The sequence below is a fragment of the Lytechinus variegatus genome, chromosome 11 (assembly GCF_018143015.1).
Source record: "Lytechinus variegatus isolate NC3 chromosome 11, Lvar_3.0, whole genome shotgun sequence".
Taxonomy (NCBI): Eukaryota; Metazoa; Echinodermata; class Echinoidea; order Temnopleuroida; family Toxopneustidae; genus Lytechinus; species Lytechinus variegatus.
Genome location: NC_054750.1, coordinates 15151819 through 15179352, shown reverse-complemented (window position 1 = coordinate 15179352; position 27534 = coordinate 15151819). Strand labels below are relative to the sequence as shown.

At 36.9% G+C, this 27534-nt stretch overlaps 1 protein-coding gene across 1 annotated transcript; it reads left to right on the top strand.

Annotated features, from left to right (window-relative positions):
• The first annotated feature begins 501 nt into the window (after positions 1 to 501).
• LOC121424233 (ceramide glucosyltransferase-like) lies at positions 502 to 23562 on the top strand. Its single transcript, XM_041619840.1, has 4 exons — positions 502 to 938; positions 12417 to 12555; positions 16801 to 16903; positions 23513 to 23562. Exons 1-4 carry the CDS (start codon positions 724 to 726, stop codon positions 23560 to 23562), a joined length of 507 nt encoding a protein of 168 aa, XP_041475774.1. The 5' UTR covers positions 502 to 723.
• The last annotated feature ends 3972 nt before the right edge of the window (positions 23563 to 27534 follow it).

The following is a 27534-nucleotide window of genomic DNA, read 5'->3' as shown; positions in this document are numbered from 1 at the left end:
ATCCCCATCCACAAGAACATTTGTGTCAATCATCCCCCCAACCAAGCATACTGATCGACACCCATGCGTCTAATGCATATAACATACGCAGCACCCTACATTTTTTTTCTGGGGGCTGCTAAAACAGCAGCCTTCCTTATTTTGTAAGTTTTCTAACTTCCCGTTTTGTGAAAATATTCATGACTGAATTAAAGTTATGTACCTACCTTTTACTTACATCGAAATTGTACTACTGCCCTGCATTGACAGTTATGCGTCATGATTTGGACCTATCTTAATCTTGATTATGTTTTGAATAATTGTATTGACTTTGTAGATTTCTTTCCTTTATTATTTCAATAAAGTACATGTACATGTAATATCAAATCATTCTGGGAATTGCAATCGGACTCTTGGAGCCCCGCCCATCAATATTTCTTTTTACCCTTCTAGGCGGTACGGTTAACGGTCTTTTGCGAGTCGAGTTGCACTCGTTTTCAATATACGATCCATCCTAGCATACGGTTGTGCTTGCGGCCGCGGGTAGTGACCCGACGCAGAGCATGCAAGCTGCATGCTATGCCAGTAAAATTGTACCGGTACGGTAGCTATACGCGTGCACGTACGCGCACACACACGACAGAAGAATGTCAGGTTTAACGTCGATCAGTGACACTGACAGAGTGAATTTCCAACCCCTTCACTTTCCTTAATTTTCCCCTATAAAATGTGGGGAGTATCGTCATGTTGTTGAGTGGTGATTGTTCTAGTGGTAGTCGACTGGGATTACCCGTGTTGTTGCGGACATCTTCTTCAAATATAGCACTTTATTCGCCGACTATGATGGTGTATTTTCCCGATGCGACGTACGGGGACTACCTGGCCGTGGGATTTGCTATGGTGTTCCTTGTGTTAGCAGCGGCCCAAGTTGTATTTCATTTCATTGGAATATTCTATGTGTGAGTATTCGTATTAAGCTCATGATTTTTTGCCGTATGAAATTCATCCCATTAGTTTGTGTTGAGCGATTTAGCCTTTTCCGATAGTTTGAGACTGATTTAGAGACAGGGTTTTCATAATATGAGTACTCTGACATGTCTGAGTAGACAGCCAGAGATGCTCGATGCCAAGTTCAAAGACCAGCTATGCGTGAGATTTTCTGTGAATCTGAGTGAGATCACAGACACTGTACAATGTATATGGGGATAGGCTCTGATATTTGCGTGAGACAGAGATTTGAGGGGATGAACAAGAGTCCAAAATGCTTGAGTCTCGCGCATAATGCATGCCATGAGACTTGGTAGCTTACCAAAACTCAAAAGCTTCAGTCTCTGTATTTTGGTTGTTCCGCTGAACTGCGTTGGCTCACTCACCAATACATGGGGATTGTAGTAAAATGTCAGAAATTGTTGAATAAATCCCCAGAAACGACGGTTATTCCTGTCTAGAGACTTGGTAGCTTTGGACAGCTGACAGCCGTCTGTTTCGAGGAGTTTTTTAAATTTAAGTTTTAACATTTTTATTTTAAAAAAAATTTCTCCTCGTACACAGACAGCTCGCTAATCCTGCAGCCACCATTAGGGGGTTAACAATGCAAATCCCCCCCCCCCCCGACAGGACTCGTCGATTTTTGTCTTTATTTCATAGAAATATTTAAATAGAACTGTACCAATTATCATCATTCCGTTTTGCCCTGAAATGCACCAAAACGGGGAAAAATAAACTGTAAAGGGGAAAAAACAGTGGCTTACTTCGGCTGTCATGCAACTTCACTTCCCTGTTTTATCCGAACTTACTACATATTAAAACATATGGCCATTGAGTCCCCTGTACAGATCGAGCTAGAACTTCGGTCTCTGTATTTGGTGAGTGGAGCCAATGGAGTTCAGCGGAACAACCTGAACCAACATTACAGAGACAGAAGCTTTTTTTGGTCTATATTATGAGTTGCCTGGAAATAAGTTAAAGCACTCATTCAATGAACAAGGTTATGATATAACCTTGAGTTAAACTTGAGATAAAGTAGCACTTGCCACCAGTACTACTATCCAATCTTTTTTCTTCTAACTTCTTCCACTGGTCCACCCCGACCATTCGCCGTACAGGGAAAGGTATGGGGTGGGACTGTTCTGTTTTTCAGTTGGAACGTGCGAAGTAAAGAGTCTGACTTACCAATTCTTGTGTCCAATGGGTGAACTATCGTCCTTTAAGTAAAGATTGGTTTCAAAATCGAGGAAAATCATCAACAAATTTTTCATTATTCTCGTCTGGCCCATAGTCTCCTTCATAAGTAATTCTCTTGTGCTGAATAAAAGAAATCTACCCACTGAACAGTGGCGACCACAGAGCTGGATAAAATAAGCTCTTACATGTACCTATTTCCGGTGAAGCATAATATTAGGAAGCTCCGTGATCCAGCGACTGTAGTCTTTTTCTCACCTGACACTCGATATTTTGTTCACTATTTTAATTATTTTTTTTATACAAGAATTATTGTTGTCACAGGCGGCAGAGGAGGGGGGGGATACACATGCAATACCCTTTAAATTTCAGGAGAGGAGAGTTCCCCCTAAAGAAATAAAGAATAAAGATAAAAAGAACAAAGACAGAGAAAAAAAGAAGAAATAAAACATCAAAAGAAACTTAGTAACGCTCGGAAGGAAAAAAGAAAGAAAAATTAAGGGAAGAGGAAAGGAGACTAATGATGCTCTGGATATAGTACTAGAAAAAGTAGAAATATTTTAAGCAAAAAAGTAGCCATTTGGACTTTTTTATTTTTTAAACACATTTATCTAGACAAAACAAAATTGCCAATTTGTCGAGGCTATAGAGACATGTTTGCCAGAATGCATCACAAGTAGTGTGTCGTCCATCCGGGTGGATGAACCCCTATGGCTTTGTGATATTTTTTTCTTTTTCGATTTGTCACAATCAAACATGATTGAACAAATTAAGAGGGTAAAGAAAAGAAATCTAAAGAATAAAAGAAATCTACCCACTGAACGGTGGCGACCACAGAGCTGGATAAAATAAGCTCTTACATATGTACATGTACCTGTTTCTGGTGTTCAAAAAAGCGTAATATTAGGAAGCTCCGTGATCCAGCGAATGTAGTCTTTTTCTCACCTGACACTCAATATTTTGTTCACTATTTTTATTATTTTTTTACACAAGAATTATTGTTGTCACAGGCGGCAGAGGGGGGGAGGGGGTTACACATACAATACCCCTTAAATTTCAGGAGGGGAGAGTTCTCCCTAAAGAAATAAAGAATAAAAGATAAAAAGAACAAAGACAGAAAAAAGAAGAAATAAAAAATCAAAAGAAACTCAATTACGCTCAGGAGGAAAAAAAGAAAAAAAAGTATAAAGGGAAGAGGAAAGCAGACAAATGATGCTCTGGATATAGTACTAGAAAAAGTAGAAATATTATAGATAAGCAAAAGAAGTAGCCATTTGGACTTTTTTATTTTTCAAACACGTTTATCGAGACGAAACAAAATTGCCAATCTGTCGAGGCTATCGAGACATGTTTACCAGAATGCACCACGAGTAGTGTTTCATCCATCCGGATGGATAAACCTCTACGGCTTTGTGATATTGTTTACTTTTTCGATTGTCACGATCAAACACCATTGAATGAACCAAGAATAGTGACGGTTACCGGAGGTGGAAAATCTTTGAGTTTTTATTCATTTTTCATGATTTTCAGCAATTAGATTAGCTTTCTATAAATATAAAGTTATGTCAAGTATCACACTTGATCTAGTTCGATAAGGTCGTGATAATAGGGGTGAGGGATGGGGAGGAAAATAGTCAATTTTTTTTTACCATGCCACGGTATACACCCGAGAACGAGGTTATATTGGCTATATAACCTCATTCGTAGGATGAGTGACTTCCCGAATCCAGAGTCAGCATGGTCAGTAACGTAGTGCTGCTTCAAGGTGGTGAAGATAAACGCACTGGTTGTGTGTGTATGTGTAAAAGTTTGAAATATACTGTTATTTCATGATAAATGAAGCTCTTGTTCTTGTAGTGCAGGTGTGAATATTCTAAGTAAATCATTCTTGTTTGTGGTGTTTACTTCTGCATCCCACTCAAGAAGGCCTTGGCATCAGCAGAGGGGCAAATGGCTGGATCCTGTTGGAGGTTGTTCCAATCCTTGCAGGTTCTTGGGAATGGGAAGAAGAAAGAAGCATAGGCATTGCCAATAACCTCAGATATCAGATGTAATCTGACTAACCTTTGATCTGATGACTAATGTCAGTGTATACAGTGAGGAGTCCATGATTAAAATTTAAAATGTTCGTTAGTATTATTATCAATGAACATTAACACTTTATCAGAAGTATATGAGTGCTCTACAGTAATACAGCATAATACCCTGCGTACACACTGCGTTTCAAGAAATAAATTCCTGCCAGGTACATGTAGAGCAGGTACCTAATTACCTATATAGGCCTAAATTTTCTCCTCATTGTCCTGTGAAACAAAATTTTATTTCTCTCTGAACATGTGGAATTACCATTGTTTAACAATTTATGGGTCAGTCAAGTTGGTCCTTATTGTCAAATCTTTTAAATTGAAATATTGTATAATTCAAACAATAAAAACCAAAAGAAATACTTGTAGTGAGTGAGGGACATCATCGATTCTCACATTTGCATGTGACTAAATTGTACATATAACTATTTTGTAAATAATAAGTGAAACTTTAAATGTCATAATTCATATTTTACATCCAATTTTGATGAAGTTTTCAGCATTACATGTATGCTTGCTTGATTATACTTTATTGATTCAAATCAACATTTTTCTGAGGTGGACTTAACCTTTGATGGTGGCAATAAGTTGGTATTAGATTTTTTGATAAGATGTTTAGCATCTCTCTTGCTTTGATCAATAAATAAAAAAATTATATTGCTAGCTTTACGATTTATTTTCTGCATTTATCGTATGATTTGTATCTTAATTGTTTCTTGAGAAAGTCTTTTACATCGAGGTTTATTGTCACCATATTATATATCTAGATCTGATACATATATGTAAACTTACAATGTATCTTTAAGAAATCATGAAATCTTAAACTCAAAACTGATCATTCTGATGATCATTAAACACAGAAAAGCATTTATGTGGAACAGTGTATTATTATTAATTGGAAAAATACCTGACATGATTTGATGGAATTCCATGCTTATTTTGCTCATTTCTCAACAAAAACGCATTTTCTTCCAGAGTCATTTGATGTAATTTTTATTTTCACTTGAGTGGTAATTTTATTGGATTCTGTTTGATCTCATTTTTTGTTTATTACAACTACAGTATTGCTAATTTCTAATAAAGGAACCTGCAGACATTACAAGCTCTGTTTTTTATGCAGGTTCTTCATATTTCACTTTTAATTGTTGTCATATTTTGTATTCAGTATGTAATCAAATGTATTTCTCATATAAATATTTATTTTGTGGAGTATGAAAATAAATTCAATTCAATTCAACAACTTATATTTATCTTTAAGTATTGGAATGTAATTTAATAAGAGGCTCTATGTATTATAATTATTTTGTATTTCAGAGCAATGGCCATGCCATTTTTCATAGGGCACATTTTAAGTTTCAGCACAAATGGGGAAAAATTACAAAGGACACAAAATATCTCTTCTGGCTGAATGCAGGCGTTATGTTCAGTGAATGTTCAATGCGTGCCAGGTTTCAGGGTCTGCATTTATGTTGTTTTGAGGTGGGATTTTTTATATGCATCCCAGTGCACTTGTTTCTCGCTGATCTTCATTCCAAGAAAGGGCCACTTATTTGAATTTTAACTCCCTATGGCCTACCCCCCCCATGTACACTTTGGGTTTTAAACATTGATCTCTCAATCCCAACCTACAGGTTTGGAAAACGGAATAAATTAAATTGAAGCGATTCATTGGCAATTCACTGAGAAAAGTGATTGCAGTAAAGGCCAACAACACTCACATGGCATGCACAAAAGTTTGTTTGAAGGTTTGTACAATCATGTGTAGGTCCATGGTACAGTAGGTGGTTTCAGACCGCCTCGAAGTTCGCCAGTTCCAGGTATTCTCTGATCGGGAAATTTACCCCGATTAGAAAATACCAGGTATTTGGTAATGTGAAAGCAAACTACGCGTAATTTCCCCGAAAGAAAATACCCACTAAATAGTAGGTACTTGGCGAAATTACGAGAACTTTCGTGGGGATTTTTCCAAGGTCGAGGTATTTTGGCAATGTGAAAGCAAATTACGGGAACTTTTAGCCCAGCGTGTCGTTGGGCGCGGCGGCGTGGGTGGCTGCTGGGCTAGTGATTTTGAATCTCGCGCCTTGCCTGCTTATCAGACCCAGGAGCGCATGCTCGTAACTTCGGGAACTTATCCCGAAGAATGTGTTTCGGGGCGGTGTGAATGCAGGAATATTTAACAGGTATTTTTTAGCCTTAAAAAGTTCTCGTAATTTAACGGGGATTCTTGTGATGGAGGCGGTTTGAGACCACCTACTGATCATGGATTCTACTAGAAGTTCTCCTTTTATTGATAGTGAATAGACTCTTCATGCATGGCTGAAATTCTGCCTTTGCATATTACAAGTACACCCCCCGGGGGGGCCACTTCCATTCACGAGTGGATACCATGCGCGACCATGGGGTCTCGAAAAGCACCCTAAACACGTAATTTCCATATTCTGAAAATGCACCCCTTAACAAGTATTGGCGTGTGAAACCCTACCCTTAACAAGTATTGGAAACAAAACAATACTCCAGTTGGCAAATATTACCCGAAATGAACCCCTAAACAAGTACAGGAATGTTTTATTGTTACGGGTCCTTCGGTCGTCGGCTTAACCTTATTTGGTTTAGTATACGACCCCACCTTCTACACCTCGCGCAAATCGGACTCTAAACACGAAGTTTTGGGGCAAAAAGGACATCCTTTTTAAAACATTTTAATTTTGTTTTATCATCCCCGCAAATTCGACCCTAAACACGTAATTTTCCTAGCGAAATAGATACCCTTTTTTCATTATTTTCGTGTTTTAGACACCCTTATCACGTTACGTACGTAACGTGCCCTATCGTGAAAAAGACATCCTTTTTACGTGTTTTTTTGGTCGCGCATGGTATCCACTCGCCAATGTAAGTGGCCCCCCCGGGGTACACCCATAGCCTTGAGGTTAGCTTTTGTCAAGTGTTTATATGATCACTGTATTGCAGGCCCTGGCTTAGATAATGGACCTAGTAGGTCCATTCTTAGATCAAGGAGCTTCCTTGCTTAGATTTATTTTGAGCAGCACACATTTTGTTCTTCCAGTGAATACAAACATAAACTGGCTTCATAAATGTCATAACTTCGTATATGATACATCATAATATCTTCATAATTAACACATCAATGTATCAGTAAAATAAGTAATTGATACACATATACAACGATTTATAGATTAATCCATTCATTTTTTGAATTCACTGAAAGAAATTATTAAGGGAGTATAATGCAGAAAATAGAGAATAAAAAGTAATAATAAACACACCAGCACATCCCGCACACAAAAAATAAAAAAAATGTTGGGGAGGGGGGTGATCTATTGTGTACCCCTCCCCCATTTGAAAAGTGTGATTGCAGAAAAGTTAAGCTAAAGCAAGCCAATGGCAACATTGGTAATGACACATCGTCATTTCTGAAATTCACTTATATCCGTCAACCCATAAGGCCTATAGGCCCTACATGCATAGGTATTAGGTAGTAGGCAGACAATGTACATGAAGAGTTGTGCTTATCACTGAGGAAGGTAGAAAGTTTGTTGACCCTGACAAAATGCCTCTGATTCATGCTTTTGTGTTATTCATAATAGAGAACTTGTGCAGTCCATGCAGTCATACAAATCATGGACACACAAGTAATGATACATGTAATGTAGCCTTTTCAAATACAAATATGTTTTTGTATGATTTTTCTATATTTTTGAATGTAGAGTATGTTTGGTGACACGACAATCGCTCTTGCGACAGTTGCTCCGGGCTTTTTTTTTTAAGATGTAGGGTTAGGGTTGCAATAGGGTTTTAGGTTGACCAACTTCAAGTCTTCAACCCTGGGTTTAAAACTATACCCTACCCTATGCTAGTCTGCTATGCAGACTCTGAATGGCTTGTGAGGTGGGATCTGCTGGTTTGCGAACAAACCAGCCTGAAAGGGCGATCGAAGCAAGTCATCAGTAGACCTAGTCTGCTATGCAGACTCGTTGAATTATCAGCTGAGGTACACACACTGCAGATGTGGGTCTACATTTGTAGACTAACCCTATACTGTTTAGGGTACATGTCACATGTACATGTACATGTAGGTGATTTCAAGAACATGCATGCCTCGGCCTACATGTATATGGTGTTCAAATCTGATGTTTGTAAACAGAAACACTGGCCACGACACCATATTTGAAATGAGACTGGTGTTGGGATTGACCTTGGAAAATCAAAGTGCCAATACAAAGTATTGGCACTTTTTATTGGTGTTTAATGTAAACCAAACAATACAGCTGATGTTGATGATCTCTGAGTTATTTCCCCATTAATCAATATTACCCCCCCCCCCCCCCCCGTTAGAATTAAGAAAGATATAGGGCACTTGGAGGAAAGAGAAGGAACTGCTCTCTATAAAGGCCAGTAAAAAGGGCATCAATTGAAAAAAATACTTTTCTATGGGACATAGTATGCACTGGATTACCACAGGGCACCATAAAGGGCAGTAATAGGTCAAGGCCATTCTGAGGGAATTGGAGGGCTCAGGGCTGCTGTATACCACCACTAGGCCTACTACTGCTGCTGGGTGCTACTGCTGCTGCTGCTACTACTACTACTTCTGCTGCTGCTGCTACTACTAACTACTACTACTACTGCTGCTGCTTGCTACTTCTGCTGCTACTACTACTACTGCTGCTGCTGCTACATGTACTACTACTACTGCTACATGTACTACTACTACTACTACTACTTCTGCTGCTATTACTGCTGCTCTTGCTGCTGCTGGTGCTTGTTTTTCTTCTTCTTCCTCTTCTCCTTCCTCTCCTCCGCCTCCTCCTCCTTCTTATTCTTCGTCTTCTTCTTTTTCTTCTTCTTCTTCTCTTCTATTTCTTCTTCTTCTCTTCCTCCTCCTCTTACATGTAATACCACCACCACTTCTACTGTTGCTGCTCTGTCTGTTTACTATTAACTTTACATTTGTGATGCACAAGTTTCTCAAAGAGACTTCAGTGACTTTCAAACATGCAAATTCTATTTGTCTGAGAAACCACTCAATAAACATGTGTACCCTCCACAGTATCAACAGGGCAGATAAACAAATAGGCAAATGCATGATAACCTACATGAACATGTAGATCCTACATATTAAATGTGTTGACTTCAACAACAACAAGGTCACACTCCATGTACATCTCAATATGTACATGTACAGTGGATGTAAACATGGAAATGTAGTGTACACTATGCAAAGTCAAGATGATGTAAATTTGAAATGGGTCCAATTGAGACAGTTTATGTGTTTTTTCCCCTCTTTTGGTATTCGCGATTGTTTTCAGTTCACATAGTTTGAGCTTTGCTAGCCTTGATACTCTAGTCAGTGTGATGACATTGTAAACCTTTATACCTCGGTCACATTTGCTCTACGGCAGCTGTACGGCGAGTCAAAAACAACTGTTTTAACTTTTTTTTGTACCAGCTACCTATAGGTAGTTTGAATAAAAATGAATAAAACAGGTGTTTTTCGACTCGCCGTACGGCTGCTGTAGAGCAAATATGAATGAGGTAATATTTCTATAATTTGATTTTGAGCTTCGAAAAATAAGGGCATAAAGCCAGACAAAAAGAAAAATCCTTTTTACTCTCTTGTGACCTCTAACTTTTGTATTGGAGAAGTATATCTTTTCAAGTCTAAAGAGATCATTTTGGGTTTTTGGATATTGTTCCATTCAATTGTGATTCAACTTTAGTTCAACTTTCGGATAAAGCTAGAATTCACAGCAGTAGAAACTCTGTCATAGAAGATCATTTATTAGAAATCAGTACCCAGTATCATGTTGAATTTTCTAAACATAAATTCAAGTATGATCTGTTGGTCTGGAGAGCATGAGAAGGCTGCAGCATAAATTTGGAATGAGATTTTTTTATAAATTGGTTATCCATAATTGGTCTAATTCATCTCCCAACGTCTTTACTCTTTAACAGTTCTGAATTGAAAGTTAACCAAAAAACAAGTTAACATGTTAAGAGTGACATATACATGTAGATGTTAGGGTCAAGTCAGGTGGGGTTCGAGTACGGTATTATGCAGAACCCATTAAAACTAATATGTTGATAAAGTCTGATGAAATATGAACTTCTTCATATGTAGTATTTTGTACATTTATGATTTATCAACACCTGAATTGCAGCATGGACCAGTTACACGTATGACTGACAAAAAAATGGTTAATTTACTTATTATGGGTTTGTGCAGGAGTTCATCCCCTCCCGATTGGGGACCCACAATTTATATTTCATATATATATATATATATAAACAGTCCGACCTCTCTTTTATGGACACGTTGGGACCAGCACCTATCCGGATAAGGGATTTATCTGGATGTGGGAGACGCAATATTACATGTAAATACACTCAGCTGCACCTCCCCAATAGTAGCAACATGTAATCTCAGGTACTGTAGTGTGTATCACAGACAGTATTCACTGCAGTGTTACATGTAGTGCTAGTTATAAGCGTTTTTTATGGAAATGAAATCAGTTGGTTGCCAAAACTCTTGGATGATTTACCTGCTGAAATGGTAATGATTGAGGAATACATCGAGCATACCTTGAAAGAAAGAGAATGACTCCATGAAATGAAGTTTGAATATTGGATCATCGCAGCCTTGGCAAAGTCAGCCATTGTAAGACAGTAGGCTCAGACATATTAGATGGATGGCACTGTCCTATCAAGGCCTAGCGCTAGCTAGCGAGATGTGTTTTTTTTTCCCCACAAAAAAAAGAGAATGTGATAAAAAAATGGTTGCGCTGTGCTCGATTTATTGGAAAAGTATCCTTGTCTTAAAGTTCTTTCGCTGATTTGGGTAAGATGTTTTCATAAAAAATAATGTGGTTGTAGGTAGAGTACAGTATACAGTGCGTATAAAAAAAAAGTTTACACTTAGCAAAAATCCTGTAAAATTATATATTTGTAATATCCTAATGATTTTTCCACATTTTAGCATTGGTACAGATCCAGTTAAGCAAATGACGATATAACTGTCGAAAAATATTTCCGCTTGAGTGAGCACCACTTACTTTTGAAAAGTTGGTGAAAAATGATTTGCGCAGAACTTTGAAATAGTTATGCGAATAAAAGTAGACCTTAATCATGAAGAACACGTGGAATTTAGCTATTAAAATTGATTTGAAGATATCTTTTACCTTTTTAAACTTGTTTCCTTGCCCAAAACACTTCGAAGAGTGCATTGCGCCCCACCCCACTCCCCCACACACCGAGTCCATCGTGACGATATTTGCTTTACACTGAGCTGTGATTTACATGAAATGGCTTAGGCTTGATTTTAATATTGTTAATCATTGCCAAGCTCAGGAAAAGTGTGGAGAAACAAGTATTAAATGAAAAATGAAATGTAAAGCCACTTTAAATGATAAAAACTTAGTGAAAAGTGCTGGAGATGGCTGATATAAACTTTTGTTCAGATTCAGGTATGTCCTCAGATCCAGCTGGCACAAAAAGGGTAGAGGTTGTGCTTACTAAGTGTTAAAATTTCAAATTTGGGCGGCAAAATTGTTACAAAATGCTTGAATGTATCTGTTTTATTTCAATTGGCTAAAAGTGCTAGGGAAATTTATGAGAAATGCTTCGCAGGGTAAGTTTGATTTCGCCCTTTCCCCTTGACACAGCGTGAAAACAAGCATTTCTGCGCAAACAGATTTCTGCGAGCTTTACAAAAATGGACAGTGCTCACTCAAGTGTAACATTCTGTCAAAACTTTTACTTTCATTTGATAGATGAGACCCAAACCCATAATTATATGTGAAAAAATTACTCACATGTTGCATATTTCTAAATTTCCAGGGCGTTTTCAAAGTGTAAACTTTTTTTTGATACGCACTGTATTGGAAAATGTAATCAAAGTGAGTTTGTGTAAGAATTTTTAATGTTAGATTGAAATCTCATTTCCCCATGGACTAGATTGAAAAAAAAAATCTTGGCAAGTGTGCGTCTGGATAATACAAAGTATCGGATAAGAGAGGTCGGACTGTACTTTTAAATAGATATTTGTCACACAGGATTTGTTATTTAGTCAGCCCAACGTGTGCTTGGAAAGAAACATCTGTATAAAGCACCTTTCAATTATTATTTTATTTCTCTCATTTTGTTTCACCTTAACAGGAAACTATGTATGTACCATAAACCCTCAAATGTCTTGCGAGAGGAGATGCCTGGTGTATCAATTCTCAAACCACTATGTGGAGTGGATGCTAACCTTCCGTGTAATCTAGAATCATACTTCCTACTCAGCTATCCAAGGGTAAGTTGCACTGTGTTTCAATGTCAAACAGAACTTTGCATGTACTTGTCCGCATACATTTATTTGACTTTTTTGAAGTCTAATAATTGCTTTTAAAGCTAAAACAATTTTCAGACCTGATTTATATGCAAAGCATGTGCGATTTGTTTCTTAGAAGCCAATTTTCAGTAATTAAAAGCGCACCGATTTCTGGTCCAAGCAATTTGACCTATCATGTACCAAACTTGTCCTTTCTAGGGACTTACTCCGGGGGGGGGGGATAATTTTTTTTTTTTTTTTTTACTCATATCTGTGTACAGTAACAATACACATTTGTAAATTTACAGGTTTAATCATAGATCCTACTAGTTCTAGTAGGATCCATGGTTTAAAAGCTTTTACTCCACACAGAAGTTTAAGTGGAGTATCATTGGCATACTACATATATTTTAAAGGTGAGTCCTGGGGCACTTAACATTTTTTCTTGTAGATTTAGTTTTGATTGCACTTTAACAGAGATACATGGTGATACAACTTTCGATTATAAAGTGATTTTAAACAGCACACTGTGACAAGAAGATTCAGTTTCATTGCATTCACTTTTTTTTAGGGTTTTGATTGTGTAAATCATCAGTCTGCTCATTCGAAAGTGATTATGTACAGTGAATTAAATTCCAAGTCACAATCCAGTTTTAACCTTGTATTACATGTAGTTGAATGGTCATGATGTTTAATTCCTAATAGAAACTTCATAAATGCAATTTAATAGGAAATTGATCATGAAGAATCTACATGTACATGTATGCCCAACCAATGTTTGTGAAATGTGAATCACCCAAATGATCTGAAAGTTTGATGTGCTTTGAGTCACATGGACTGTGTACACGTACACTAAAAATATAAACATGACCACACTGGTCTTCCCTTGCTTTTCAGGCATTTTGTCATATTAAAGGGCACCTGATATTACATGTACCCTTTCATTGGTCTTACATGTATATAGTCCGGGGTGAACATCCAGGCATTTTAAATCTCGAGCCTTAGCAACCAACCGGCCAACGAACACAATGCACTTTGCAACCCACACAGCAGTGCAGCATTTTGGCATGCCTACAGTACAATGCATACAAACATCGCATTCATGTTCTTTGTGCTGAATGTCGTGGCAATTGAGTTTACCCATTTCATTATCTAAAAGTTTATAAAACTTTGTGAAATTTTCATTGTTGTTCCTGACATTATTTCATTGTGTTTCTTCTTATACATGTGCATGTACTTTATTTCAATTGTAAAAAGGTCAGTGCTGTTGTCATCTTTGGATGTGACGTCACTCCGCCCTTGCCTATTCTAAATTTTAAGCAAGACTTTTCTTCACTTTTCCCCACAAAGAGGAACCGCCCTTTAATTAAATTCTTAATAGTGCATTATACAGTGTATGTAGAAGTACTTTGCCTACTATCGATGATGGTTTGTGGTTAATTAAAACTTTGATCATTGTTAATCTTTAACTATTATAAACCTGTACAAGACCCTGTCCTTGCCAATGCCTCTAAGAGGAAATTCAGTCTTATATAAAGGGTAGTAAAATAAAATGCAGCAATATTAGAGAAGCAAACCTACTGTACAATCATGAAAGCCTATGCATCTGCACAGTGTTTGAAATAAACCAGACAAAGAACTAGAAAATTACATTCAATTTGAAACATTGAAATATTCATGCAGTTAAGTCGGCCCTACAATGTACATGTACATATACATGTAAATGTATTCTGTTTTTTGTGTTGTCACCACGACAAGATGCTTGGTCTTTATTAAAATGTGATGTGTAGGCACGAGTAAAAATGGGTCCCAAAGCTCTAGAGTCTAGACCCAGTACTGTGAAAATCAATGTAGCTTGTCCAGTACTGTGTGCGCTTCACCGGCAACTGACTGAAGTACTCCCCAGGGAATGGAGGATGTGCACACATTGTGTGCGGGAATGACTGATTTAATCCGGGAATGACTACATGTAATTGAAGCAGATGACTAGGGTAATAATACATTTGTAGAGCGCAAGTCATTCCAGTGTATTAAAGCACTATAAAAGAGCAAATTGTAGATGAAATAGTACACGTAAAACAGGCTTCATTTCAAGCAAAAGTGCATGTACATGTACAATATGAAGAAGCTCATAGACTGTATGACACCGTTCTCCTAAAACTAATTATACTTGAAACTAGTTTAACGTGTAATGAGAACAGTCAAAGAGATCTTGGAAGTGATCTTCCAAACTGGCACATAAAACCACCTCGCTATGTAGTTTACAAGATCGCTTTGCTTCGTAAAATTGGTGGTGTGAGGACACAACCGTTCTTCGGGAAGAAATCTTCGCACATGTTTAGCATGCTAATCTACACTGTGTGTATGCCTACGATGCGGTTTCCCTTGTTGTACCAAATGTACCAAGACTTGGGCCTTAAACCAAATATCTATCTAGGCTTTATTTATCACTGTAACTCAGGGAGGTTGGTGATTCTGCCTTATTGCAGACATGCAGCCCAAATATGTGCATTTATGGTTCGTATTTCACAATGCATCATGGGTGAGAATTCTAGTGCGGTAGTAGCTACGATCAACGGAATACTGTGATAAACAAAGCACTTGAACATTGTTTTGATCAAAATATGCAAGTTTTTAATTTGATTACATGTATGTAGGGGAGACCGGGGTTAGTTGGAACATGGGGTAAGTTGAAACATTGTAATTTTCTTTACCCGCCTGTAAAATAAATTTATGCAATATTGCCCTCAATTTATTGTTATTAACAATACAACAGTTGTATTATTAATAACAATAAATTGAGGGCAATATTGCATAAATTTATTTTACAGGCGGTAAAGAAAATTACAATGTTTCAACTTACCCCATGTTCCAACTAACCCCGGTTTCCCCTATACCTGTATACTCTCATATAATGAAGCGATGATAAATTTGAATGTGCAGATCTTTAGGCAGTTATCTCATACATATATGTACTTTTGCTTTTAATATTATTTCACTCTTGCATGTACTCTGCATGTACATGTACATGTATATCAATCATAATCAAGAGTACAAAAAATGAAAAAATAATTAAAAAAGAATGGTGTAAATTGTTGTTAGTTTAAGATAAAAACCAGTTGTGGTAACAATCTCAAAATGAGTTTGAACAGAATCCAATGAAATTAACACCAAAGTGTTTGAATGTATTTATGTACTAAAAGGCAAATTGATCTGGAAGAAAATGCTTAATTTGCTGAGAAATGAGTACATGTAAAATACATGTAAGCTTGAAATTCCATCAAATGTCAGGTATTTTTTCAATCAATATTAATAAAGTGCAGGGAATAATTTTCCTGGTATCGCATCACAATTTGCTTCACATTTTCCTGAAAACTGCAATGCATAAAGTCTTTTGTATACTTTATTTTTACATAAATGTAGGACTTTACATTATTTTAATGGAAAGCTTAAATCTCTTATGAAAAATGCTTTTCAAATTTGCAAAGCATGATGCAATACAAGAACAATATTAAAATACACATACCAATTCTCAAAACATATTCTTAGGAGCTACCATTTTCTTCAAAATTGTTGCTGTAGAAATCTGTCATGGGAATTTTCAAGAATGTTTCTTCTATAATTGGTTTTTAATATGATATCCCCTATTTATTATCTGTAGTTCATGTATAGGCATAAGAATATTCAATGAACATATTATTTGTACAGAAATTTAAATGTAAACAAAAAAAGTACATGTAACCCCAAGAGAGAAAGAATATTCCCTTTACTGTAGATGTTAAAAGATAACAAGATCGAAAAGAAAATGATTATTTCCTAGTTCTCTAACATCAAGCAAATTAGATTCAGTTTAGTTTTAGTGCTGTATTCTTCAAATCTCTAGAGCCTACATGCATATGCTCAGAAATATATTGTTATTATTGTCTGCCCAGGTATACAGTAACAGCCCTTTGCAACATTGTCAAACATAGTTCATTGTGGAACTTGCATGGTAGCCCCAAAGGGCCCCAATGTAATTTATCATACAAAAGAGTGAAAAGACAGTCTTGAGCAACTTGCATGTATTTTGAATATTTTGAAAAGTCATAAATCCCTTCAAGATATAATTCAATTTTGTTGACATTTTGATGGATAGGTTTCTACAATATTTGCCTGTAAAATGAAGAAAATATCAATATGAACTTTATATTCTAAAAATAAATATCCTCATATTTTTTTTATTCACAGTTTGAACTGCTTATCTGTATACAAGATGAAGATGATGAGGCAATAAAAGTTGTAACTCCCCTTGTGGAAAAATATCCTCATGTAGATGCAACCGTTTTTATAGGTAAGTGCCCATTATTAAAACTAAGATTTTTATGTTTAATTTCACCTGTGATCAATATTAGAATTTTCAACACATTAAAGGTCAAGTTCATTGAAATATATTTAATATTTCATGATTTCATCTCATGAAATACAAAAGAAATAGTGAGTGAGTAATAATGTCATCAGTTCCCTCATTCACATACTAACCAGGATGTGCATACAACTGTTTTGTGAAATTAAGCGAAATGTCAAAATTTTCTTATGTTACATCCGATTTTGATGAAATTTTCATCACTTAATGTTAAAAAGCTGTTTTTTCGCGTACAAAATTTTTCGTGAATCATGGAGTTCCGACATTTGCTGTTTTTTTAATTTGCGATGAGAAGATGTACCCAAAAAACTTTCACAGCATTTCAGATGCAAAAATAGTGCAAAACATGTGCAAACATATGCTCCCCACAACCCTAATATTATACAGATATTGCCTACCTAGAATTTGAATATACCATTTCCTCTCCCCGACGGAGTTATATTTTTCCCAATGGATTATATTTTGCCCGAAGCGCGCAGCGCTGAGGGAAAATACTATCCCGAGGAAAAAATATAGCTTCGGAGGGGAGTTGAAATGTTATTTATTAAACGATAGACCAGGCAATATCTGTTATATTATATAGTCTATGTGGATTCGCCATCAGAAATTGCATACATCATTTGGCTCAAACCCAAAATTCTTGCTACAGCTCTGATCCATCTGAACGTCATAATAGATTTTTTTTTTGAAAATACATCAAGCGCGTTCTTCATGCAATCGACGCGTTAACATTAGCGCGTACATCAAATAAACAATTACCTTGTTACGCAACTTGTATGCAGTGAGTGATGTCGCCTTAGTGTATGTAACGCCGCAATTGACAATACAACGCAGTATATTCCCTGAGGTGATGTCAAAACCTAGTATATAACAAATGCGATACATGCAGCTATGGTCATGTGATGGCGTATTGACCTATCACTGATTCAAATCTACATAACCTATGTAATATAATAATATGGGGTATTTATATTGTGCACATATCCACCTTGTTAGGTGCTCAAGGCGCTCCTAATTTACCCGGCTAAGCTAGGCGTTCATAGCGCACACAGCTTTTTGTAGCTCATCCGGCTCGAAGGGCAAGATGAGTTTTATATGCCGTGGCGTGGCGTCTGTCCTCTGTCGTCCGTCCACATTTTCAATATGCTACTACAGTACTTCGCCATTTCAAGTCCGATTTCAATTCTGTTTGCTGTATATAATAGCACTAGGTGGGGGATTCAAAACTTCTAAACAGAAATATGAAATTCATTAAATATGCTAAGTTATGCACATTTTTCAAAATTCACAAAAAATGCTTCTTCTTTATTTGTTGACCGATTTTGAATTTTTTGCGTCTATCTGGTAGAGCTTCATAGGGTTCACCAAACTTCTTCACAGAATTTTGAAATTTTGACCAGAACAATTTTTATGCTAATTTATGGGAAATTAATTTATGCAAATTTTGAAAAATTCACATAAAATGCTTCCTCTTCTTTATTTGTTGACCGAATTTGAATTATTTCTTCCATCTGGTAGAGCTTCATGAGGTTCACCAATCTTCTACACAGAATTTTGACTAGAACAATTTTTATGCTAATTTATGCATATTTTTAAAAATTCACATAGAATGCTTCTTTTTCTTTATTTGTGGAACGATTTTTTTTTCTTCAACCTGTAGAGCTTCATGAGGTTCACCAATCTTCTACACAGAATTTTGAAATTTTGATTAGAACAATTTTTATGCTAGTTTATGCGAAATTAATTTATGCATATTTGGAAAAATTCACATAAAATGCTTCTTCTTTATATTTGTTGACCGATTTCGATTTTTTTTCTTCCATCTGGAAGAGCTTCATGAGGTTCACCAATCTTCTACACAGAATTTTGAAATTTTGATTAGAACAATTTTTATGCTAATTTATGCGAAATTAATTTATGCATATTTTTTAAAATTCACATAAAATGCTTCTTCTTTATATGTTGACCGATTTTGATTTTTTTTCCATCTGGTAGAGCTTCATGAGGTTCACCAATCTTCTTCACAGAATTTTGAAATTTTGACTAGAACAATTCTTATGCTAATTTACGGGAAATTAATTTATTCATATTTTTTAAAATTCACATAAAATGCTTTTACTTCTTTGTTTTCTGATTTTTACTTTTTTCTTATTTCATTTTGTAAAACTTTATGAGTTTCACCAAACTTCTACACAGAATTACAAAGAAATGTTTCTTCTTCATTTGTTGATAAATTTCAATTTTGTTTGCTTTATATAATAGCTGGAGGTGGTGATACAAAATTTCAATATAGAATTTTGAAACTCATTAAATATGCTAATTTATTCCTATATTTTCAAAACTCACAAAAAATACTTATTTATTTGTTGATTGACTTCCATCTGAGAGCTACATTAATTAGGTTCATCAAGGTTCTACACAGAGTTAAGAAACTTTGACTAGATAATTATTAATACTTAATTCATATGAAATTTATTCATAGATCACCAAATAAATGCTTCTATGTCATTTCTTCATCAATTTCAATTCTATATCATCAATTTATGTCACCAATATAATTTACTACAGTGTCAACTGGGCTGAAATTCAAATTGTGTTGAATTTTGTTGCGAGATGCTGGATGAGCTAGTTTAATTCCAGCTGACAAAATAGTCGGCTATAGCATCAACTTTGAACCCTTTTTTATTATTTTTTTTTTTAATTCATAGGTGAAAACGATATGGTTGAAAGGGCATGCTTGTCTCTGCCTGGTACTGAATGTTTACAATGCATGCGTGATGATGTGAAATGCTGTGTTTGATCTGTATCCGAGGTACCCATCTGTACCATACAGATGCAGTTTGATCAAGACGTCAAGTGCCTGTTTTAAGAAAAAAAAATTGTTATAGATCATTCACATTATAGATTTAAATTCATTCATGTAGCTTTCTCATATGCAATCACTTTTGTAATTCACAAGTGTTTGAATAGTCATTATTTAGAAAAAAAAATCAAATAAAGTGAGACAAAAGTGGCTGAAACTGTTAATTGGAAAATAAATTACTATACTTTTGTAAGATGCAATATTTCAATATACATGTACCGGTAATCCATAGTCCTGTAGTACCTAGAAAGTTTTATACATTGTAATTGCCACCCACTAGACTGTTTCCAGCAAGATGAATTTCAGTTGCGAGGTTGAATTATAAAAACCACCTTGATTCTGCAACTTCAGATTTTGATTAATTGTTTAGTGATATGCTTGGTTATTTTTTGTCAATCTTTTATTCACATATACATGTATATATATATATATATATATATACAGTGTATATATATATATATATTTTTTTTGGGGGGGGTTTATAGCGTTTAATACCCCTTTCATAGTGAGAGCCGAAGTGGAGTTAGTCCGGAGTCCAGGAGGAGTTACTCCACTTTGGAGGGCAATATGAAAATTCTGAGATTAGTTTGATCCGGATTCAAAGCGGAGTACTCAACCCACTTCGAGAAGAGGGTTACAAACGGAGTTACTCCGCACCGGAAATGCGGTATGCGCTTATCGCTGTGATCTCGCCACACGTATGGCGCGAACTCGCTTGGAAACCATGGCAACGACTGCGGATACACCGCTGCAGTGCTTGCCAATATGAAAGGGGGTTTAAAGTCGGTCCGCAGTACAAGCGGATCAACTCAACCCGGAGTTACTCCGGTGTAACTCCACTTCGCCTTCACTATGAAAGCGGTACAAGAAAGATATTGTACAATGTAAATTCTGTACATTAAACCCTAGTTTTGTGATAAATTAAAATAGATACGAACTAGTGCAGTACTGGTAAAATAAATGTTTTCCTATGCTCAATAATAATTAGTCTGCAAGCACACTTTGACCAATAACAGGTCTAAGGTGAAGACTAGACTCTAAAGACTCTGTGACATCGTTCTCATTATCTAAAACTAGTTTACTGGAAATCACTTCAGGAAACCAGTTTGGAAGATCGCTATGCTAGCGTTCCCATTTGATCACCCGAAAGTGGTTTTCAAAACCACTTCACGTAAAGCAGTTTTCAAAACCACTTCGCGTAAAGCAGTCTTGTTGCTATGGGAACACTCTCAGTGGGGTGACATGTTTCGCATGAAATTTGAAACCACAGCGTAGGTATTTCACATACAGTGTGTGGAGTAGCGCGCTCGAAATGTGCGAAGATCGCTTCCCGAAGAAAGGTTGTGTCCTCACTTACGCTAAAACCATTTTAATGAGGTACATGTAATGCGGTCTTCTAAACTACATCACGAGGTGGTTTTTTGAACCGGTCTGGAAGATCACTTCCAAGACTGCTTTGACCGTTCTATTACTACATGTACATGTAGTTTCCTCTAAACTAGTTTTAGGACGGTGGTGAGAACGGTGTCATATAGTAAACTCAGTAGAAGTAAACTCAGTAGAGCCAGCCACAGTCCATAGTGATACTAGTCTCGCTACTTCAGACTGCATTATGGACTATGCTAATTGCGAAAACCAGGGTCTGTGCCTGCAGACTAATGAATAATGCAATGTCCCATTGTCACATGGATGGTCTCATGATGATAGTGATAAATGTCGTTTTACCAACTTTCTTTTTTCTATTTTCCTCAACTGTTTTAAAATACGTGTACAGTTGACTTTGATATGAAGTGTAATTTATGAGATTGCTATAAATATGAAAGGATTTCATGTGTACAATGTAGGCCTACCTTTCTCAAATAGCAGAAAGCTACATGTAAACATAGTATCCATCACAGCATGGTACTGGTCTCATGTATTTGATGGGATCATTGGAAAAAGGTTTGTCATGTGTGTCCTGCTGCTAGGACAGCATTTATTGAATATTCACAATTTACATACAGTTTGGAAATTGCGAACATTTTTTTATTAAAACATTGATTGTCAATAGACAGAAGAAAAAGGAGGGAATGTTTATCATACAGCATCACGAGTCTAGTATGACATCATTGTCACATGATACCCAGATACATGTATTCATTATAAAGATGGTGATTGTAGAGCCAATATATAACATCCTATACCCCTTTCATAAACCCAATTATGCGGCTAATAGCAGCATAATTTGATCGTAAAATTGGAGGAGGACCAGAGTTATCCGCATTATTTTGATGCTGCTATTATCCGCATAATAGCAGCATCGGGACAAGATTTTGAGTTTATGAACGCATTTCCAAATAATGCGGATGATTGCCATGGTGCGGTCACAAGGTCACCCTTTTTCAACACAACCGCATCGGAGGGGGCGTGTCCAGTTGTCATGACGATTATCCGCCTTTTTCAGGACGGGCGCTCGTAAAAATAATGCGGCTTTTTTTCGGAGTTTGTGAACGCAATTTTTATTGAATTATCCGCATTACTCTTAGGCGGCTAATTGGAGAATGGGTTTATGAAAAGGGTATTACTAGTTTGAGTCTTACAAAAGCCCTGTCTTTATAAAATATTAATTTTCATATTAAAGAAACTGGTGTACATCTTGAAGCCAGACATGTGATATGTTAATATTCAAAAGTATTACCCCGGTAATCAATGAGGAGATGGTTCTGCCATATTGTTTTCATTTGTTCTGCATTTTTATTTGCTGAAGAGTTCCACAGGCATGATTCATAATACTGCACATGTGATACTGATAATGTATTGTGCTATATTGTTTTCTCTCACCCTTGTACATGTGTGTACCATGGACCCTAATACGGTAGTAGAGTCTATGTGTGTACCATCCTCCTTTATCTCTAGATGGCTCAAATGCTTAAAGCCCAATCAAAAGATAAGAAATATCAATGCTACACATGATGTCATTATTAGTATTTTGATCATTTATAAAAAAAAATTCTCATTCTGGTATATTAACACATTTCAACATTTATAGGTGGGTCTAAATTGGGGTAAATCCCCGGGGGGGGGGGGGGGCACTCAGTATATAATGCATAGTGGGTATGTGCCGCGGAGGGGACCCCCATTTTTACACCCAAATTTCCGTTCCAAGGCATAGCATTTTTGTCTTATTGAGAAAAAAAACAAAGAAAGCCGCTCCAAGGCATAGCATTTTGTTCTTATCGAGAAAAGAGAAGAAAGAAATCCGCTCCAAAGCTTCGCATATTTTTCGTTACGCCGTTCCGGTCGCATTGATCTGCTGCAATTTTGGTGAAAAGCGGCCGCCGAGCGCTGTCCGACCATCGTCTCTGCCCGAGCGCACCCGGCGGAGGCCGCGCTAGCTGCATCATGCACGCATACCCGTTCCATAGGGGTGCATACGCACGTACTCACACGCTGGCGATCCGTTCCAAGGACCCCCGTTTTCACAAAATTGTAGTTCCGAAGCCCGTTCCGAGGACCCTCCTTTTTACGATAAGCCCGCTCCAAGGCCCCCGTTTTTTGTCTCGCCCGCGGCACACCCCTACCACTTTTTTGGTCGAGTGCCCCCCCGGGGGTAAATCCAATTATGTATTGAGATATACTTGCATAGATTATTTTACCTTTTTTTTCTAGCTTTCGGTACACTCTTTATCATTGAGGTGGGTCAGAATTTTGGATCCATCAAAAGGTCATATACAGTGAGACCTGATACCAGTTATTAGGTGGTCTGTCATGAATATGACAGATCACCTATTATATTCGTCAGAATTTTCTTTATTTTTATTGCCAAAGCTAGTAACCACTTTATCTCAATATCGGGCATGTCAATTTCCTTGATTTTCATGTCATGTATGGCAATCATTATGGACATGCGAAACGAAACTTTTCAAGCTTATCAAATCATGATGACGTCATCTAGGCGCCATTTTGTGAAATTAAATGATTGATCATATCATCGCAACTAATCATCAAAAATCATCCATATTTGCATCATATCAAGTTCAGGTGACAAGTCATCAGGACATGTCAACAAAGGTCATGCAAAGGTCACGACGCGCACGTACGCGCGCGTCAAAATTTGAAAATTCTCCAAATCAACCGTGGTCAAGTTTGGGTACGTTTCAGGCCATTTTGAGCATGTCAAGAATTTGCGCGCGCGCAGGTATGCATGCGCGTTCTTGCTCCTACCATCGGTATGCCTCTTCGAGTCGTCATTTATTTTATGTCTGTCCATTGTCCATTATCTTCTGATTAATTTGATACCTCATTCAGCCTCTTACGACCAATAATACCGGAATGCGCGTCCATTCAAATTTGCATTGCACGCGCGTGCAAACTCGCAAAATAAGTCATAAGTGGGCAAAAATATGCCTATATAAAATTCACTGTAGCTCTTCAGGGAGTCCGTTGACCCCCAATTTTTTTTTCCTATTCGAATAGAGTATGAATGGGAGATATGATTTCATGACACATTTGACCCTTAAAAACATCGTGACGTCATCAAGATGGCGTCGGAACTAAAAATTAACGTTTTCTGTTTCATGATGTCACCACACTCATGTAAATTTATTCTAATTCCGTAAATATTGGTCTTTTCTCGCCAAATTTTCAATATGTTTTAGCTTAAAATGTATCCTTTAGGTAATATGTCCATTGGTTTATTTTAAGGCTTGTACTACTCTCAAAACTAGAATTTGTAGAGGTTTGTCATCATGCCAATTTTCGACTTGGAAAAATTTACATTGACAATAAGTTTCCCGTTTTGCACAAGCAGTCCGTCGAAAACAATTGTGGTCGACTGGATAACGCACCTGACTGGTAATGCAGGGGTCGGTGGTTCAAACCTCGCTCGACTCTTTTTTTTTTTTTTTTTTTTTTAACCCTTTTTAGGTGGTCTGTCATGAATATGACAGATCACCTATTATATTCGTCAGAATTTTCTTTATTTTTATTGCCAAAGCTAGTAACCACTTTATCTCAATATCGGGCATGTCAATTTCCTTGATTTTCATGTCATGTATGGCAATCATTATGGACATGCGAAACGAAACTTTTCAAGCTTATCAAATCATGATGACGTCATCTAGGCGCCATTTTGCGAAATTAAATGATTGATCATATCATCGCAACATTGATCGCAACATTGCAACATTGATCAATCATCAAAAATCATCCATATTTGCATCATATCAAGTTCAGGTGACAAGTCATCAGGACATGTCAACAAAGGTCATGCAAAGGTCACGACGCGCACGTACGCGCGCGTCAAAATTTGAAAATTCTCCAAATCAACCGTGGTCAAGTTTGGGTACGTTTCAGGCCATTTTGAGCATGTCAAGAATTTGCGCGCGCGCAGGTATGCATGCGCGTTCTTGCTCCTACCATCGGTATGCCTCTTCGAGTCGTCATTTATTTTATGTCTGTCCATTGTCCATTATCTTCTGATTAATTTGATACCTCATTCAGCCTCTTACGACCAATAATACCGGAATGCGCGTCCATTCAAATTTGCATTGCACGCGCGTGCAAACTCGCAAAATAAGTCATAAGTGGGCAAAAATATGCCTATATAAAATTCACTGTAGCTCTTCAGGGAGTCCGTTGACCCCCAATTTTTTTTTCCTATTCGAATAGAGTATGAATGGGAGATATGATTTCATGACACATTTGACCCTTAAAAACATCGTGACGTCATCAAGATGGCGTCGGAACTAAAAATTAACGTTTTCTGTTTCATGATGTCACCACACTCATGTAAATTGATTCTAATTCCGTAAATATTGGTCTTTTCTCGCCAAATTTTCAATATGTTTTAGCTTAAAATGTATCCTTTAGGTAATATGTCCATTGGTTTATTTTAAGGCTTGTACTAACTCTCAAAACTAGAATTTGTAGAGGTTTGTCATCATGCCAATTTTCGACTTGGAAAAATTTACATTGACAATAAGTTTCCCGTTTTGCACAAGCAGTCCGTCGAAAACAATTGTGGTCGACTGGATAACGCACCTGACTGGTAATGCAGGGGTCGGTGGTTCAAACCTCGCTCGACTCTTTTTTTTTTTTTTTTTTTTTAACCCTTTTTAGGTGGTCTGTCATGAATATGACAGATCACCTATTATATTCGTCAGAATTTTCTTTATTTTTATTGCCAAAGCTAGTAACCACTTTATCTCAATATCGGGCATGTCAATTTCCTTGATTTTCATGTCATGTATGGCAATCATTATGGACATGCGAAACGAAACTTTTCAAGCTTATCAAATCATGATGACGTCATCTAGGCGCCATTTTGTGAAATTAAATGATTGATCATATCATCGCAACTAATCATCAAAAATCATCCATATTTGCATCATATCAAGTTCAGGTGACAAGTCATCAGGACATGTCAACAAAGGTCATGCAAAGGTCACGACGCGCACGTACGCGCGCGTCAAAATTTGAAAATTCTCCAAATCAACCGTGGTCAAGTTTGGGTACGTTTCAGGCCATTTTGAGCATGTCAAGAATTTGCGCGCGCGCAGGTATGCATGCGCGTTCTTGCTCCTACCATCGGTATGCCTCTTCGAGTCGTCATTTATTTTATGTCTGTCCATTGTCCATTATCTTCTGATTAATTTGATACCTCATTCAGCCTCTTACGACCAATAATACCGGAATGCGCGTCCATTCAAATTTGCATTGCACGCGCGTGCAAACTCGCAAAATAAGTCATAAGTGGGCAAAAATATGCCTATATAAAATTCACTGTAGCTCTTCAGGGAGTCCGTTGACCCCCAATTTTTTTTTCCTATTCGAATAGAGTATGAATGGGAGATATGATTTCATGACACATTTGACCCTTAAAAACATCGTGACGTCATCAAGATGGCGTCGGAACTAAAAATTAACGTTTTCTGTTTCATGATGTCACCACACTCATGTAAATTGATTCTAATTCCGTAAATATTGGTCTTTTCTCGCCAAATTTTCAATATGTTTTAGCTTAAAATGTATCCTTTAGGTAATATGTCCATTGGTTTATTTTAAAGCTTGTACTACTCTCAAAACTAGAATTTGTAGAGGTTTGTCATCATGCCAATTTTCGACTTGGAAAAATTTACATTGACAATAAGTTTCCCGTTTTGCACAAGCAGTCCGTCGAAAACAATTGTGGTCGACTGGATAACGCACCTGACTGGTAATGCAGGGGTCGGTGGTTCAAACCTCGCTCGACTCTTTTTTTTTTTTTTTTTTTTTTAACCCTTTTTAGGTGGTCTGTCATGAATATGACAGATCACCTATTATATTCGTCAGAATTTTCTTTATTTTTATTGCCAAAGCTAGTAACCACTTTATCTCAATATCGGGCATGTCAATTTCCTTGATTTTCATGTCATGTATGGCAATCATTATGGACATGCGAAACGAAACTTTTCAAGCTTATCAAATCATGATGACGTCATCTAGGCGCCATTTTGTGAAATTAAATGATTGATCATATCATCGCAACTAATCATCAAAAATCATCCATATTTGCATCATATCAAGTTCAGGTGACAAGTCATCAGGACATGTCAACAAAGGTCATGCAAAGGTCACGACGCGCACGTACGCGCGCGTCAAAATTTGAAAATTCTCCAAATCAACCGTGGTCAAGTTTGGGTACGTTTCAGGCCATTTTGAGCATGTCAAGAATTTG

Coding starts and splice junctions, on each gene's coding strand:
- LOC121424233 (XM_041619840.1), top strand. CDS start 724: ATGTTGTTGAGTGGTGATTGTTCTAGTGGTAGTCGACTGGGATTACCC. Junction 12,556..16,800: donor TCCTACTCAGCTATCCAAGG/GTAAGTTGCACT, acceptor TTTTATTCACAG/TTTGAACTGCTTATCTGTAT. Junction 16,904..23,512: donor AGATGCAACCGTTTTTATAG/GTAAGTGCCCAT, acceptor TTTATCATTGAG/GTGGGTCAGAATTTTGGATC.